Source organism: Vulpes vulpes, chromosome 14, assembly GCF_048418805.1.
Source record: "Vulpes vulpes isolate BD-2025 chromosome 14, VulVul3, whole genome shotgun sequence".
Classification (NCBI taxonomy): domain Eukaryota; kingdom Metazoa; phylum Chordata; class Mammalia; order Carnivora; family Canidae; genus Vulpes; species Vulpes vulpes.
In genome coordinates, this window is record NC_132793.1 from 28,196,560 (window position 1) to 28,211,091 (window position 14,532).

The 14,532-nt window shown below is 40.7% G+C and overlaps 1 protein-coding gene across 1 annotated transcript; it reads right to left on the reverse strand.

The window, feature by feature from the left end:
* Positions 1 to 4,347: 4,347 nt before the first annotated feature.
* Positions 4,348 to 10,338, reverse strand: LOC112909937 (signal-regulatory protein beta-2-like). The gene is made up of 3 exons (XM_025986130.2): positions 10,266 to 10,338; positions 6,555 to 6,902; positions 4,348 to 4,703 (listed from the first exon to the last, which is right to left on the reverse strand). Exons 1-3 carry the CDS (start codon positions 10,336 to 10,338, stop codon positions 4,348 to 4,350), a joined length of 777 nt encoding a protein of 258 aa, XP_025841915.2.
* Positions 10,339 to 14,532: the final 4,194 nt, after the last annotated feature.

Here is a 14,532-nt window from a genome sequence, read left to right on the forward strand (position 1 = left end):
GTAATGTCTGCTTTGTCTGTTCTACCAGATTTTCATATAAAGTATATTTTATCTGATACTAGAATAGCCACATCTAATCTCTTTTGGTTATCATTTGCATGGAACATCTTATTCCCTTCTTTCACTTTTAGCCTATGTGTGCTCTTAAATGTAAAGTGAGTCTCTTATAAACAGTATATAGTTGGATTTATTTATTTATTTATTTATTTATTTATTTATTTATTTATTTTAGGCTTACCAATGCAGGGCTTGAACACACAACCCTGAGATAAAGACTTGAGCTGAGATCCACAGTCAGACAGATGCTCAACTCAGTCGAGTGACTTTAGCCACCCAGGTGTCCCCTTTTAAAATCTATTTTAGCCAATCTATATCTTTTTGTTGGGGAGTTTAATCCATTTACATTTAAAGATTTACTAATGGAGAAGGATTTACTGTAGATATTTGGTTAATTGTTTCCTGTATGTCTTGTACCATTCTTACTCTTTCTTTCCTCTCTTACTGCCTTCTTTTGTTTTTTACTGATATTTTTGTAGTGACATGTTTTGATTCCTTTCTCATGTTGCTTTATCTATATCTATAGGTATTTTCTTTGTGGTTACCATTGCAAAACCCTAAAGTTATAACAGTCCATTTTAAGCTGATAACAACTCAATTTCAGTTGCACCCAAAATATTTTAAATTCAAGTTAGTTAACTAATAATAATAGTCTAGTATTAGCTTCAGGAGTAAAATTTAATGATTCATCACTTATATATAACACCCACTGCTCATCCCAACAAGTGCCCTCCTAAATGCCCACCACCCATTTAGTCCATCCTCCCACCCACTTCCCCTCAGCACCCTCAGTTTGTGCTCTGTAGTTAAGAGTCACTTATGGTTTGCCTCCCTCTATATTTTTATCTTATTCCCCCCCTCCCTTTCCCTATGTTTCTCTGCTTTGTTTCTTAAATCCCACATATAAATGAAACTATATGATACTTATCTTTCTCTTACTTATTTCACTTAGCATAAAACCCTCTAGTTCCACCATGTCATTACAAATGGCAAGATATTCTTTTTGATGGCTGGGTAATATTCTAATATGTATCAATCACATCTTCTATATCCATTCATCAGTCAGTGGACATTTGGGCTCTTTCCATAATTTGGCTATTATTGATAATGCTGCTCTAAACATTGGGGGTACATGTGCCCCTTTGGATAAGCATTTTTAATCCTTTGGATAAATACCTAGTAATGCAACTGCGAGGTCATGGGGTAGTTCTAACTTTTTGAGGAAACTCTTAACTTTTCCAGAATGGCTGTAACAGTTTGGATTCCCACCAACAGTGCAAACTGTCTCGGCATCCTGGCCAACATGTTGTTTCCTGAGTTAGTTTTAGCCATTCTGACTGGTGTGAGGTGGTATCTCATTGTGGTTTTGATTTGTATTTCCTTGATGATGAATGATGTTGAGCATTTTTTAATTTGTCTGTTGGCCGTTTGTATGTCTTCTTTGGAGAAATGTCTGTTTATGTCTTCTGCCCATTTCTTAAGGATAATTTGTTTTTTAAGTGTTGATTCTCATGAGTTCTTTATAGATGCTGGATACTAGTCCTTTATCTGATATGTCAATTGCAAATATCTTCTCCCATTCTATTGGTTGCTTTTAGTTTTGTTAATTGTTTCCTTTGTGGTGCAGAAGATTTTTATCTTAATAAGGTCCCAATAGCTCATTTTTGCCTTTGTTTCCCTTGCCTCCAGAGACGTGTCTAGAAAGAAGTTGCTGCAGCTGAGGACAAAGAGGTTGCTGCCTGCTTTCTCCTTTAGGATTTTGATGGTTTCCTGTCTCACGTTTAGTTCCTTCATCCATTTAAAATTTTTCTGTATGGTGTAAGAAAGTGGTCCAGTTTCATTCTTCTGCATGTCACTGTCCAGTCTTCCCAACACCATTTGTTGAAGATACTGTCTTTGTGGGTTTTTTTTTTAGCTATCTCAAATTCTCTAAGCAGCTTGCCTTTCTTCTTCTCAGGAGATCACAATCTTATTCCCCCAGCCTCTTCTTGTGGAACTGCAAAATGTATGTAGCTGAGCCCCTTCAATGGTCTCTGTCACTTCTAAACTGTTCTGCTGTTCCTACTAGTGTTCTGAATGAGAAGACACAGAATCCATCCCCTCAGGCATCCCTCAGACAATCCAGATTGTTTGACTCATGGTCTGTTCTATTTTCATTCTGAGGGTGGAGCAGATATGGGAAATTTCCTCCTAATGGTGCCACTACACCAGGTTAGGGGTGGTGTACAAGTGTACAAAACTCTGCAAAAGTTCCCATAACTTTCATTGAAATCCTTTCCTGGTTTTCCATTGGCCTGGTTGCTGCTGCTTCTTAGTTGGTTTCTAGCATTCTTACAAAGGCATTCTTGTCCACAGATTGTTGTTATTTGGTTGTCTCCATTGGAGAGGGTTTGGAGACTTCATGGTCTGTCATTTTACTGCTGTCACTACCCTAAATGATTTAAAAAATTTTTCTCACCAGTATCTGGGAGTAGATGCATGGAACTTTTCACACTGTCATACCATCCACATAGGACTATTCCTGTTTTAAACACCAAAGTTTGTGACAAAGTTTGTTACATCAACCATAGCAAATATACTTAGCTCAATATTTTAAAACTATATGTATATGTGCCTTTTATTTATTATGTAGAAATGGTGTAAATCTAATACATTTCTGACTCTTTGGCTTATAACAGGGAGATTGAACTCATTCACAATATTTTTCCTCGAAATCATCTTTATGCATATCCACACCTCCAATTCTAACTATAGTCTTCCTATTAAGAAGAAGACAAAGCCATAAACTCAAAGATTATGGGAGTAAGAGATTTGAGTTCTGGTATCCATTGTCTGCATAATTTTAGGCAAGCCCAATCTCTGGATCTGAACTTTCTCCTATGTTACATGAAGGATGACCTTGAGATGGACATAATGTTGTTTTTAGTCTATTGAACATCTATTTCATTGGGTTGATGGATTCCCTACCTAGCTCCTCCTCTCCCTTGTAATAAAGAGTAAATGAAAGGCATAGGAAAGGAAATTTCAAATGATTCCCTGGGATTCTAAGATGAGGTAATGGATATTAACATTTTCTATACTTAATCTCTTCCATTATATGAATAAGATCTATGTGCAGCAAGATAGACAAAGCCAGGCAGAGATGAATAAAGATGAGAGAATTCCAAAGAATAAGAGTCTCAGTGGCACTGAGCCCTTAGTCCTAAAGCTCTGCATTGGATGCTTTGAGAAACCTAGAATCCTTCTCAGCTACAGGATCACATTAAACTAATATTTTGGGTTCTTATCCCTTGTAAAGAAAGGTTGTTCACTAATACGTAGAGCATTCTCGAGAGAGCCCAGACCCTTTACCTCTTTCTCCTATTATCTGTATCTCTGAATCGCCTTGAGTCTCAGTTTCCTCATTCATACAAGGACAATCATTCTTATACTCAAGTTGCTATGCAGGTGAATATAATAATATGGGAAAAGTAGATGCTTAGTACACAGTAGATGCCCAACAAATAGTAGTATTGTAGTATCACCAATTTAATCATTTTTCAAGATGGATATTGCTCAGAGTTCAGAGATTATAACAAAATAGACAAAATAAAAAAGTAAGGCTTTTGAAACAGAAAAAAAGTTATTTGAAACTGTACGTCAGTGCTCTGTGGATGTGGGAACTTTATCACCTGGCATCCCTTAGGGCAGTGCTGACTTTAAGCAAACTGGCTTAACAAGGAGATGTTTTCTCTCCCATTACTGAAGGTCCAGAAGTGGGGTTGGAACCAGGAACAATATTGCCGTGCAATGTTGTCAACCCACATTCTTTACATCTTTGCACTTCGCTAGAGTAGATTTTTCCTCAACTTGGTTCCCCTCATGGTCATAAGATGGCTCTCTGGATCACCTGGGGCAAAATGATTGCTTGTTCCTAGCCAACAGGAGAGAGAATTGCATTAGTTTCCTGGATTTCTCTGCAAGTCTGTCCTTTTCATTATGGACACAAATTGGCTTAAGCCAGTCTCATATTTGAGCTAATCACTAGTAAGGAATCATGAAATTATCTTAGTTTAGTCTAGCTGTTAGGAGAATATTGGGACATCAACCAAAATATCCCTCATTACTCAATTGACCTTTCTGAGTCTGTTTCTCCTCATGTTAAACACTTAACTCACAGGTTGCTGAGAGAATGACATATCATATGTTTAATGCACCTACAATAATATTTAGCATTATCTAGTAATTCAATAAATGAAGGATTGGTTAACTGAGATGGATAGCTCATGATAGGAGGTAGAGGAGACAAACTCAACTAGTCACAAACACCTCAGTGCCCGGACCTGACTGGAACTCTCTGTCAGGTTTCCCCTCTTTGAACTTCACGCAGTAGTAAGTGCCGGCATCGGCAAGAGAGATATCACTGATGCGGATGGAAAAGTCTGTGTTGCCAGCTTTGGTGATGTGTCCAATTTCTTTTACTCTGGGAAAGAGACCTTCTTTGAAATTGTAGATTAATTCCCGGCTTGGCCCAGATCCCTTGAACCATAAGACAGGTCCTTTTGGGAATGAATCTGGTACACTGCAACTCAAGGTGACTGTCTCTCCAATTGATACAGTCTGTGTCATCTCAGATTGTTGCACCTGGAATATCTCATGTGTGGTTCCTGCAAAGAAATACAAAATCATTTCCCATTTCCCATCCTTTGACCCAGGCAGGACTGAAGAACTTGGATCCAGATCATGGGTGGACTTCATTTAATGACATGTGTGAGCACACACACACTGAATTTAGAGAGGCCTCTGCAGGTGGTGAAAGCTCCTGACCTGACTGAGGGGAGTCAGTACAGTGGATCAGATGTATTTCCTCCCCGGGTCCATGTCTCAGCTATGAACCAAGGGAAGAAGAGGACAGGGAAGGAGAGGGCTGGGATTATGAATTCATGGAGAGAGACACTAGTCTCTCCCCTATCTAAATGCCCCAAATCACACAGTGCACTTGGAGATGGGTCCAAGTGCCCTCTGCCAACCTCAGATTGACATTCATCACTTTTCTGAAGGGTGAGCAGCCACTGAACTTGTGAAGATATTAATTCTGAGAGGTGTGGAGAAAGGGTAAGTCATGAGACAGCAAGCCTAAAGAATCGGGAGCCATTTAGGACTACTAAGTTCATGCAGGCAGAGTATGTTTCCTCTGCTTATGTGTCAAGAAGGAAGAGACAGTTTCCTCTTCTCCACAAAAAAAAGAGTAGAACCTCAAGGGACCTTGTCAATTTTGGAGGGCCCACAACTGACCCCCAACATTTGCTACCACCAGCATCACTCCCCCATATTAGTCAGGTCCTGATAATCTCTCTCCTTTCAGGTTGGCAAACCGTCAAAACCACAGATGGGCTAAGGTGTGGGTTGGAGCAAGAAGGGAACTCTGGGAGAGAATGGCAGGTAAGTGAGCTGCCTACACTCTCACATCTCAGCTTGAGGGAAATATGTAAATTTCCCATGGCCATTGGGTGGCATGGAATGTGGCTGGACTTGAAGAGAACATTACTGGTTTTCCCAGCAGAACAGATGGACACACTGATCTCACTGTATTTGATGAAATGAATTCAGAGAGTGGCAAGAACCAGGAAGCACTGGTTGTCCTCAGAGAAGAGGAGGAGAGCAGAGCTGGGGGTAGACTAGGGCAGACCAGGGAAAGATCAAATGCCAGAAGAGTGACTCAATCCCTCCCCTGCAGGACAGCTTTTCCAAACAAGATCTGGGGGTGAGTGATACCCGAGACCCCTCTTTCTGGTCTTCTGGCTCCCCAGAAACCATAATAGGAGACCACACCCACTAACTGGCTTCCTGTGTGGGGAACGGGGTCCCTGCCTGCATTGTGGTGGGCCTCAGGGACCTGCCACCAGGGCCCTTTACATTCCAGTTAGAAATGGGTGAGTAGAATGGTGCAGGCTGGTAGAGGTTCTGCTAGCCTGTGGATCCCTTTGTTTTGGCTCAGGAGGTATTATCAAACTTAGGGGAGTACATGTTAAGATTTTGTCCTAAATCTGTGAGATAAGATGTGGCTACAAGGGTTAGTGAATGAAAATTGGGTCTCAGAGCATAGGTTAGGAGAGACTCAACAGATAACTTCATGCCAGTATTGTCCCCCAGACCTTAGAAAAGCCAGTCAGCCATCTAGGTCTCACTTTTCTCACTTTTTGGATCATCAAGTGCACACCTGTAGTTGCATTTTGCCTATTTGGTGTCTTTTTATGTGAGGGTTCCCCTTGCCATATGTCACTGGTTTGGTGGAGTTGGCTGTCAGGGAAGGGCATGGCCTGTCAACATGGCTTGATTCAATATCAGGCACAGGACTGAAGAATGGTTAATCAGTAGGGCCGTCTGCAGGATCTTAAAGGTGATTTGTGATTGAAAGGGAACAGAATCTAGTGTGTATGATGATTTATACATGTTTCAGATTTTTAAAAATTTATTTTTACAAACCAAAGGGATGGAGTTTGTCAGACTATACTCACCATTCACAGACACATATGTGCCTGGACCTGATACATACGACATGTCAGGGTGGCCTATTGTTAGCTTCACACAGTAATAGGTGCCCACATCTTTGGGTGACACATTACTGATGCGGATGGAATAGTCTGTTTGGTTGAACTCTGTGTCTTCTACTTGGGTTACTCGGGGAAATTGGCTTCCATTGAAACTGTAGACTAATCGTCGTTCTTGCCCATTCTCCCTGAACCACAAGACAGGCCCTGCTGGGGAGCGAGCAGACACATTGCAGCCCAGTGTTAAGATCTCTCCAGCTCTGACTGAAATTGAACTCTCAGGCTGGGTCACCTGGAACTCTTGATCTGAAGTTCCTGGAAAGAAATTTTGCATCATTTCCCATGTTATTTGTCTCCTCCCAAGATGTTCTGAGGTTCTGGTTCTACATCAACATACATACTCTTTTAGCAACATGTACTCTTGCCAAAATATGAAAATTACAAACTGGGTTGCCATATGGGATGAGAGGAAGGCAACCAACGTACAGAAAGGGGAAAGGTACCTTTCTTCTGCATCACAATAGGAGAATGGCCTGGAGCATAGTAGGAGCTATACAAACAAGGGAACGTGCTGAATAACAAATTATCACAAACTTAGTTTAAGGAAACACATATTATTTCATAGTTCCTGTGGACCAGGAGTTCAGGCACAGTTTAGCTTAACTGTCATGCACAGAGGGAAGGAAGATGCTGTGAAGATGCAGGAAGAAGGCCATTTAGAATCTGAAGATCGTGGTCTGAGGCTACCAGAAGCTAGGAGAGAGGCCTGGAACAGATTCCCCCTCACAGTTTATAGCAGCTTTAGTTATGATTGCCAAATATGAAAGCAACCAAGATGACCTTCAGTAGGTGAATGGATAAAGAAATTGTGATACATGCAGACTGTGGAATATTATCCAGTGCTAAAGGAAATGAGCTCTCAAGGCCTGCAAAGGTATGAAAGAACTTAAATGCTTATTATTAATCAAAAGGAAAAGCCTGCATACTGCATGATGCTAACTATATGACATTCTGGAAAACGCAAAACTATGGGATGGTAAATATATAAGTGATTGCCAGGGGTTAGGGTGAAAACAGAGGACTTTAGAATGCAGAGGACTTTTAGGGCAGTGAAACTACTCTGTATAATGCTATAAAGGTGGATATCACTATACCTTTGTCCAAACCCATAGACTATACAAAACCAAGAGTGAACCATAATGTGAACTGTGGACTTCGGATATTAATGACATATCAGTGTAGGTTAATCATTTGTAATAAATATACCACTGGTGGAGGATATTGATAATGGCAGCAGCTGTGATGTGTGGAGGTGGGGAGTCCTATGGGAAATCTCTGCACCTTCTGCTCAATTCTGGAGTGAACCTAAAACTGCTTTAAAAAATATGAAGTCAATATATAAAAGTCATATCATGACCATATCAAAGGTCAACTAGATTTTCTTCTATGATATCTTGTAGGCATTTTATAGTTTTGTGTTTTATATGTGAGTTGTTTTTATGAAGGCTGTTAGGTCTGTGTCTAGAATCAATTTTTCTTTTTGCACATAGATTTCCAGACGTCCAATTGCTCCAGCAACATTTGTTGAAAAGACTATATTTGCTCCATTCCTAATGATCAGTTGGCTGTATTTATGTCGGTCTATTTCTGGACTATTCTGTTGCATTGATCTGTCTCTTCTCACACAAATGCCACTGTTTTGATTACTGTGCCTTTCTAGTAAGTCTTGTAGTCAAATGTTGTGAGTCCTCTGACTTTGTTCTTCTTCAACATTGAGTTGGCTATTCTGGATCTTTAACTTCTCCATATAAACTTTAGATTCAGTTAATCAATATTCATCGAATAATTTGCTCATATTGATTGGGATTGTATTTAATCCTTAGATCAAGTTGGGAAGAATGGATATCCTGAAAATATTGAGTCTTCCCATCCATGATATGGGATGTATCTCTATTTAGTTCTTTTTTGATTGCTTCAATCAGCTTCAATTTCTAGCTTTCTTTATATAGATCTTTTACACATAATATGAGATTTATACCTATTTCTCTTTTTTGGGGGGTGATGATGTAAATTGTCATGTGTGTTTTTGGTATATGGAAACACAATTGATTTTTGTGTGTTGATCTTGTATCCTTGCTGAATGTGCTTATTAACCCTAAGAAGGTTTTTTTTTTTTTTTTTTTTTTTGTAGATTCTTTGGGATTTTCTATGTAGACAATCATGTCATCTGCAAATAAGGAAGTTTTATTTCTCCTTTTCAGTCAGTTTCATTTCCTTCTTTCCTTTCCTTTCCTTTCCTTTCCTTTCCTTTCCTTTCCTTTCCTTTCCTTTCCCCTCCATTCCTTTCTTCCTGTCCCTCTCTCCTACAAGTTCCAGAACAGTGCTGAATAAAAGTTTAGAGTAGGGGCATCCTGCCTCAGTCCTTATCTTACAAAAAAAATTTAGTCTTTCGCCATTAAGTATAATGATAGCTGTAGGAATTTTTGTAGATGTTCTTCATGAAATTGAGGAAGTTCTCCCCTATTTCTAGTTTGCTAAGAGTTTGTATTGTGAATGGGTGTTAGATTTGCCAAATGCTTTTTTTCTGCATCAACTGATATGATCATGCCATTTTTCTTCTTTAACTTGTTGATGTGATGGATTATAGTAATTAATTTTCAAATATTAAAACAGCTTTGCATGCCTGGAATAAATCCTCCTTTGTCATGGTATATAGCTTTATACATTGTGAAATTTCACTTGCCAACCTTTGGTTGAGGATTTCTTGCATTTAGATTCATGAGGGATATTGGTCTGTAGTTCTTTTTTATGTACAGTCTATCTGGTTTTGCTATCAAAATAATAATGGCCTCATAAAATAAGTAGGGAAGTGTTTCCTCCTCTTCTATTTTCTGGAAGAGATTTATGAACTTGGTATTAATTCCCATTTAAATATTTGCTAATATTTTACAGTGGGCCTGGGTGTTTCATATATTTTACTCTTTCCTAAAACACCCAAGGTTTCTTCTTCCTTTCTTATATCAGATAAGAGCCTTGGCTTTCTCTTTCACCTGATTTGAACCCCTCCTCTTTCATCTACTCTGGCAATTGGAACTCAAAGCCTCTGCTAAGATGGACCAATAGCCTTGGGGAAGAGATTCCACATGTTTGTTCAGCTTTTTCAGCAAGCAGGGTTTCAGCAAGCCTGCAGGGTTCAGCTTCCATCACTGACCCAGAGAGACCTCTAGTGACCACTTCCCACCAATATTCCATGAGCACACAAACTTTTGCAAATTTTTAATAGTGACTATCTTAGGGTGGAAACATTGTGGATTCTTTTTTTGCTTCATAATTTCATGTTCTCCAACATGTTTTTCTTTGTTGAGAACTGCACCTGTGTGGTGGTAATACATTTGAAAGGTAGGTTCTTTGTTTCTAGGGGCTAGGAGATGAGAACTCTAATGTGTTCTGTGCTCAACCCTTTGACCATTAGGGGTGTCCATTCCCAAACAAAAGGGTCTGGAACAGACTTGGCCATTGGGAAATTTTGTGAGCTGGGAGCCATTCCAATCTAGTTCTATAGATTCTGGCTGTGATAGAGAACCTCCCCCCTCCCCAGGAAATTCTAGGGAAACAGATGAGGAGAAAAAGTAAACAAGTATAGGGGTCTCCACCACACATATCTGAGACACAACTCACCTGTGAATCTCAGCAGCAGAGTCAGCAGCAGGGATGGCAGAAGTGGGCAGGTTTGGGAGGCAAGTACAGGCATTGTGGTGGCCCTTGGATCCTTCTCTGTCTGAGTGTTGTTCTAGTGGGTCCCAGGACTCTGTGCTCTGAGGAGAGAAGACACTCCCTGCCTCCATGAGGTCAGAGGAAGGGGATTGTGATGAGAAGAAAGACCGCAGGACTTATCACTTTTTCTTTGAGATTATCAAATGGACAGAGAAGGTGATCACAAGCTACTGATAAGTAGCTGCTAGAAATGATTGGTTTTCTATAGTTAAGGGCATGATACTTATAGGCTTGTGCTCTTTCCTGAGCCTCCTCTCATCTGAGGTCTCTTCATCCTGCACCTCTGCCAATTTAGAGGCCCAGAGACATGGTGTGGGAAAGAGATTGGAGCTTAGGAGATGGTGATGATTTGTGTCTTAGAGGATAGAAGGGGCTACAGGGAAGGTGGGGCTGGGGGACTACTTTGCAGGATGGAAAGCAATGCACCTAGAAATACATTTGAAAGGTGAGGGCTGCCTCTGCTGTCTATGCTGAGTTTGGGGCTAGCTCAGGAGGAAGGAAGTGGAAGGACATAAGAAATGCTCTTGGAAAGAGAGAGAAACCAGAATTTCGGCTTCTTTTTTTCTCACCTCTGCAAAAGACTCTACCCAAGCACAAAGGCTGTGGTGAGACTCTCAGTCCACACTCAGCTGGTGACCCTCTGATGTCCACAAGTCTACTGTCAGGCACTGACTCTAGGGTGATTTTCCTGTTGCTTCCTTGTGATCCCTGCCTCCTCTCAGAGATCAATAGGATGTTAAGGCCAGGAGAGGTGTTACAAGAGGAGAGTCCATAGTAAGCCCAAACTGCCTGTAGGAGATGACAAGACTCCTCTCCTCTTGTGATGTCACCATCTTATCACATTGTTCTGGAATGATGAATTCCATGCTGGAAGGCCATCCATGGCCCCTGCTGAGGGCTGGACAGGATCTTTCCTCCAGGTTCCAGCATCCTACCCTTCCACCTCCAGCAGACCTCATACCTTCCATTGGATCCTATACTCTACAGAGCCTGGGATTTTAGTGCCCTGATCAGGAGCACTGGCTTTGCAACCAGATGCAAGTTAGGTTCCAATCCTGAGTCTCCTTCTTGATGGCTGACCTATATATCCTTTGTCCTTGAAATTTTCATTTGTATAGCTCAAATATTCAAAACTCGGACATTCTCTTATCCCCTTATACTCTGTTCAGTGTGTGGCACATCCTCTACCCACTTGGTCAAACTGAGAAGGGGCCCATGTTCTACACCCTCACTTGTCAAATCATGTCTGCTCTGTACCAGACCCTGTTCATTTTACCTCCTAAATACTTCTTGAGTCTATGTCTCTATGTTCATTGTCATCTCCTGCTAGAATGATAACACTTCTTAATAGGCTATCCTCAAATCTTTTGCCTGCTGTAGGTCTACCTTCTACTTCATGCAGAGTGGTCTTTTACAACACAGATCTGAGTGCATTCCTTTTTTTGTATAAAGAATTCTGTGGATTCTCATTGCTCCTTATATTAAGACTGTTTGCTGTATGATGATATATGGTGTATGGCATATAGTATGTGATTTATTGTATATGGTATGTGGTATATGGTATATGATAGTGTAAACAATTCATCCTTCCATGACTGGCTTGGCCCCCACAGACAAAGGGATCCCAATCTTTTCTGGTACCCACCACAGCCTCCCTTCCACATCAGGTTCCCTGGGAAATAGGGGCTGAGATAAATATTAAGAAGCAGGTTATTTTTAAGGAGTACTTCAGGATCCAATGGTAGAGGGGAGCAGAACTGTTTAGAAGAAGTTGAGTTACAATGAAGTCCCAAAGAAAACTTCAGCTGATCTTCCATGGACCTCTGGTGCTAGGATGTTCCTTTAAAATTGTCCTGAGCTGGGGTGAGAGGGCTGTTCCTTTACGTTTCCATGTTGATGAGCCACTGGATATGGCAAGTTCCCAGACATAACCTTGGGCATAGTGGCTCTTTTCAGGAGGCCATCCCAAAGAGGGCTGACAGCTGAGGGCCATCTCCTGAAGCCTGGTTCATCACAGCACCCACTCTGCAGAGCCCCTTCTACCTCAGTTCCTTGCGCACATGACAGGGATTAACTGCCCCCAGTATCACTGAATTCTACTCCAGAAACTAATATTGCACTATATGTTAACTAACAAAATTTATTTTTATTTTATTTATGTATTTATGTATTTATTTATTTAACTAACAAAATTTAAATAAGTAAATAAAGCTACCCCACTGCACTCAGGAGCCCAGAGGTCTCTTGCCTCACTTGGTCTAACCAACTTGCGCTTTACTAGTTGAAAACATTAAGGATGAATATCATGGGGGACTGAGAAACAGTTTCTTCTGGGATCTCTGAGTGCCTGGCTCTGGAGTGAGCTCTGTCAGAGGACAGAGGAAGGGGGAGAAGGGAACCTCAGACTTGTGAAGTGAGATGAAACCTCAGTATAGAAACACAAATGTCTTGTCACCACATACATCTTTGCATTGTCCCCGAAGGAGGTGTAAGAGGCAGAGATCCAGCTGAGGACAAAATGTTGACATTTTAAAAAATATACTTAATTTTTTGGAACAGTTTTACATTTAGAAAAAAATTGTGACAATAGTACAGAGTTCCAATATATAGCTGCACACAATTTCTCCTCTTATTAGCATCTTACAGTAATTTGGTGCATCTGTGATAATTAATGAACCAATATTGGTACGTTATTATTAACTAAAGGGCATGGTTTATTCAGATTTTGTTGTAGCTTTGGCTGCTATAACAAACATCACAAACTGGATGCCTTGAACAGGAGCTTATTTCTCACAGTCCTGGAGGCTGGAAGTCTGAGATCAGCATGCCAGGATAGTTGGGTTGTGAAGAGAATCCCCTTTGTGGTTGCAGACTGCCAACTACTTGTATTTTCACCTGGTGAATGGGGGTGGGGATGAGCTGGCCTCTTTTCATGAGGACCCTCACAACGCTCACAACCTCATTACCCATCGATGATCCCACCTCCAAATCCCATTACACTAGTGATTAGATTTCAACATGTGAACTTGGGAGAGACACAAACATTCAGCCTAGAAAATATTTACTTAGTTTTTACCTGCATGTCCCTTTGTCTTCCAGAATTCCGTACCACATTATATTTACTTGTCATGTCTCTTTAGGCTCCTCTCAGCTGTGACAACTTCTCTGACTTTCCTTGTGGCTGATGGCCTGTCAGTTTTGAGGAGTGCTACTCAGGTATATCATAGAATGTTTCTCTTTTCAATTTGTCAGATGCTCTTCTCATAAGCAGACTGGGGTGATGGGTTTGGGGAGGAAGAGAAAAAGTGCTGTTTTCATGACATTATATCAGTGTGAACACTATGGCCATGATTCATGACTATTGGCAAACTTGTGATTACCTGGCTGAATTATGTTTGTCATATGTCCTCCCATTCTGTCCTCTTTGGAAGGGAGTCACCTCAAGTAGCCTGAATGAGAGGGGGCAGTTAAGTTTCCCTTCCTTAGGGTAAAGTATCTGTTTAAATAATTTCAGAGTTTCTTGCACAGGCCATTTTTTCTTTTCAATTATTTATTCAATTATTTATTTATATCAATATGGGCTCAAAGATATTTATTTTATGTGTGAAGCTATAACCAGTCTTAGCAAACTCAGGCAGCTATAACAAAATATCTCAGCCTGGGTTGCTTATAAATAAATTTTTGCTTACTGTTGTGGAGGCTGGAGTCCAATATCAGGCGGCCTGTCTGGTTGGGAGAGGGTCCTTTATGGATTTCTGATTGTGTCCTCACACGGTAGAAGGGGGGCTAGGGAGCTCTCAGGGGGTTTCTTTTTTAAGGGCTAATCCCACTCATGAGGGTGGAGCACTCATGACCTGCTCACCTTCCAGAGGCCCCCACCTTCTAACACCATGATGTGGGCTTGAGAATTCCAAAACTCAGTTTTGTGAGGACAAGAACATTTGGGGCATGGAAGAGCCAGATACTATTTTACTTCTTTGTTGCTCAAAATGTAGTTTGGCCATTGAGGGCTCTTCCAGGCTATTCTTGTGCTCGTTTGACATACTCCAATCAGTGATTAATTTTTTTTTTTTAAAATTCCACTTGCTTACACTCTGGATAATATGGTTTTCTGATATGGTTTATGAGAATTTTTAAGCTCCTAAAAGAGTATTATTTAGCAAAATGGTTT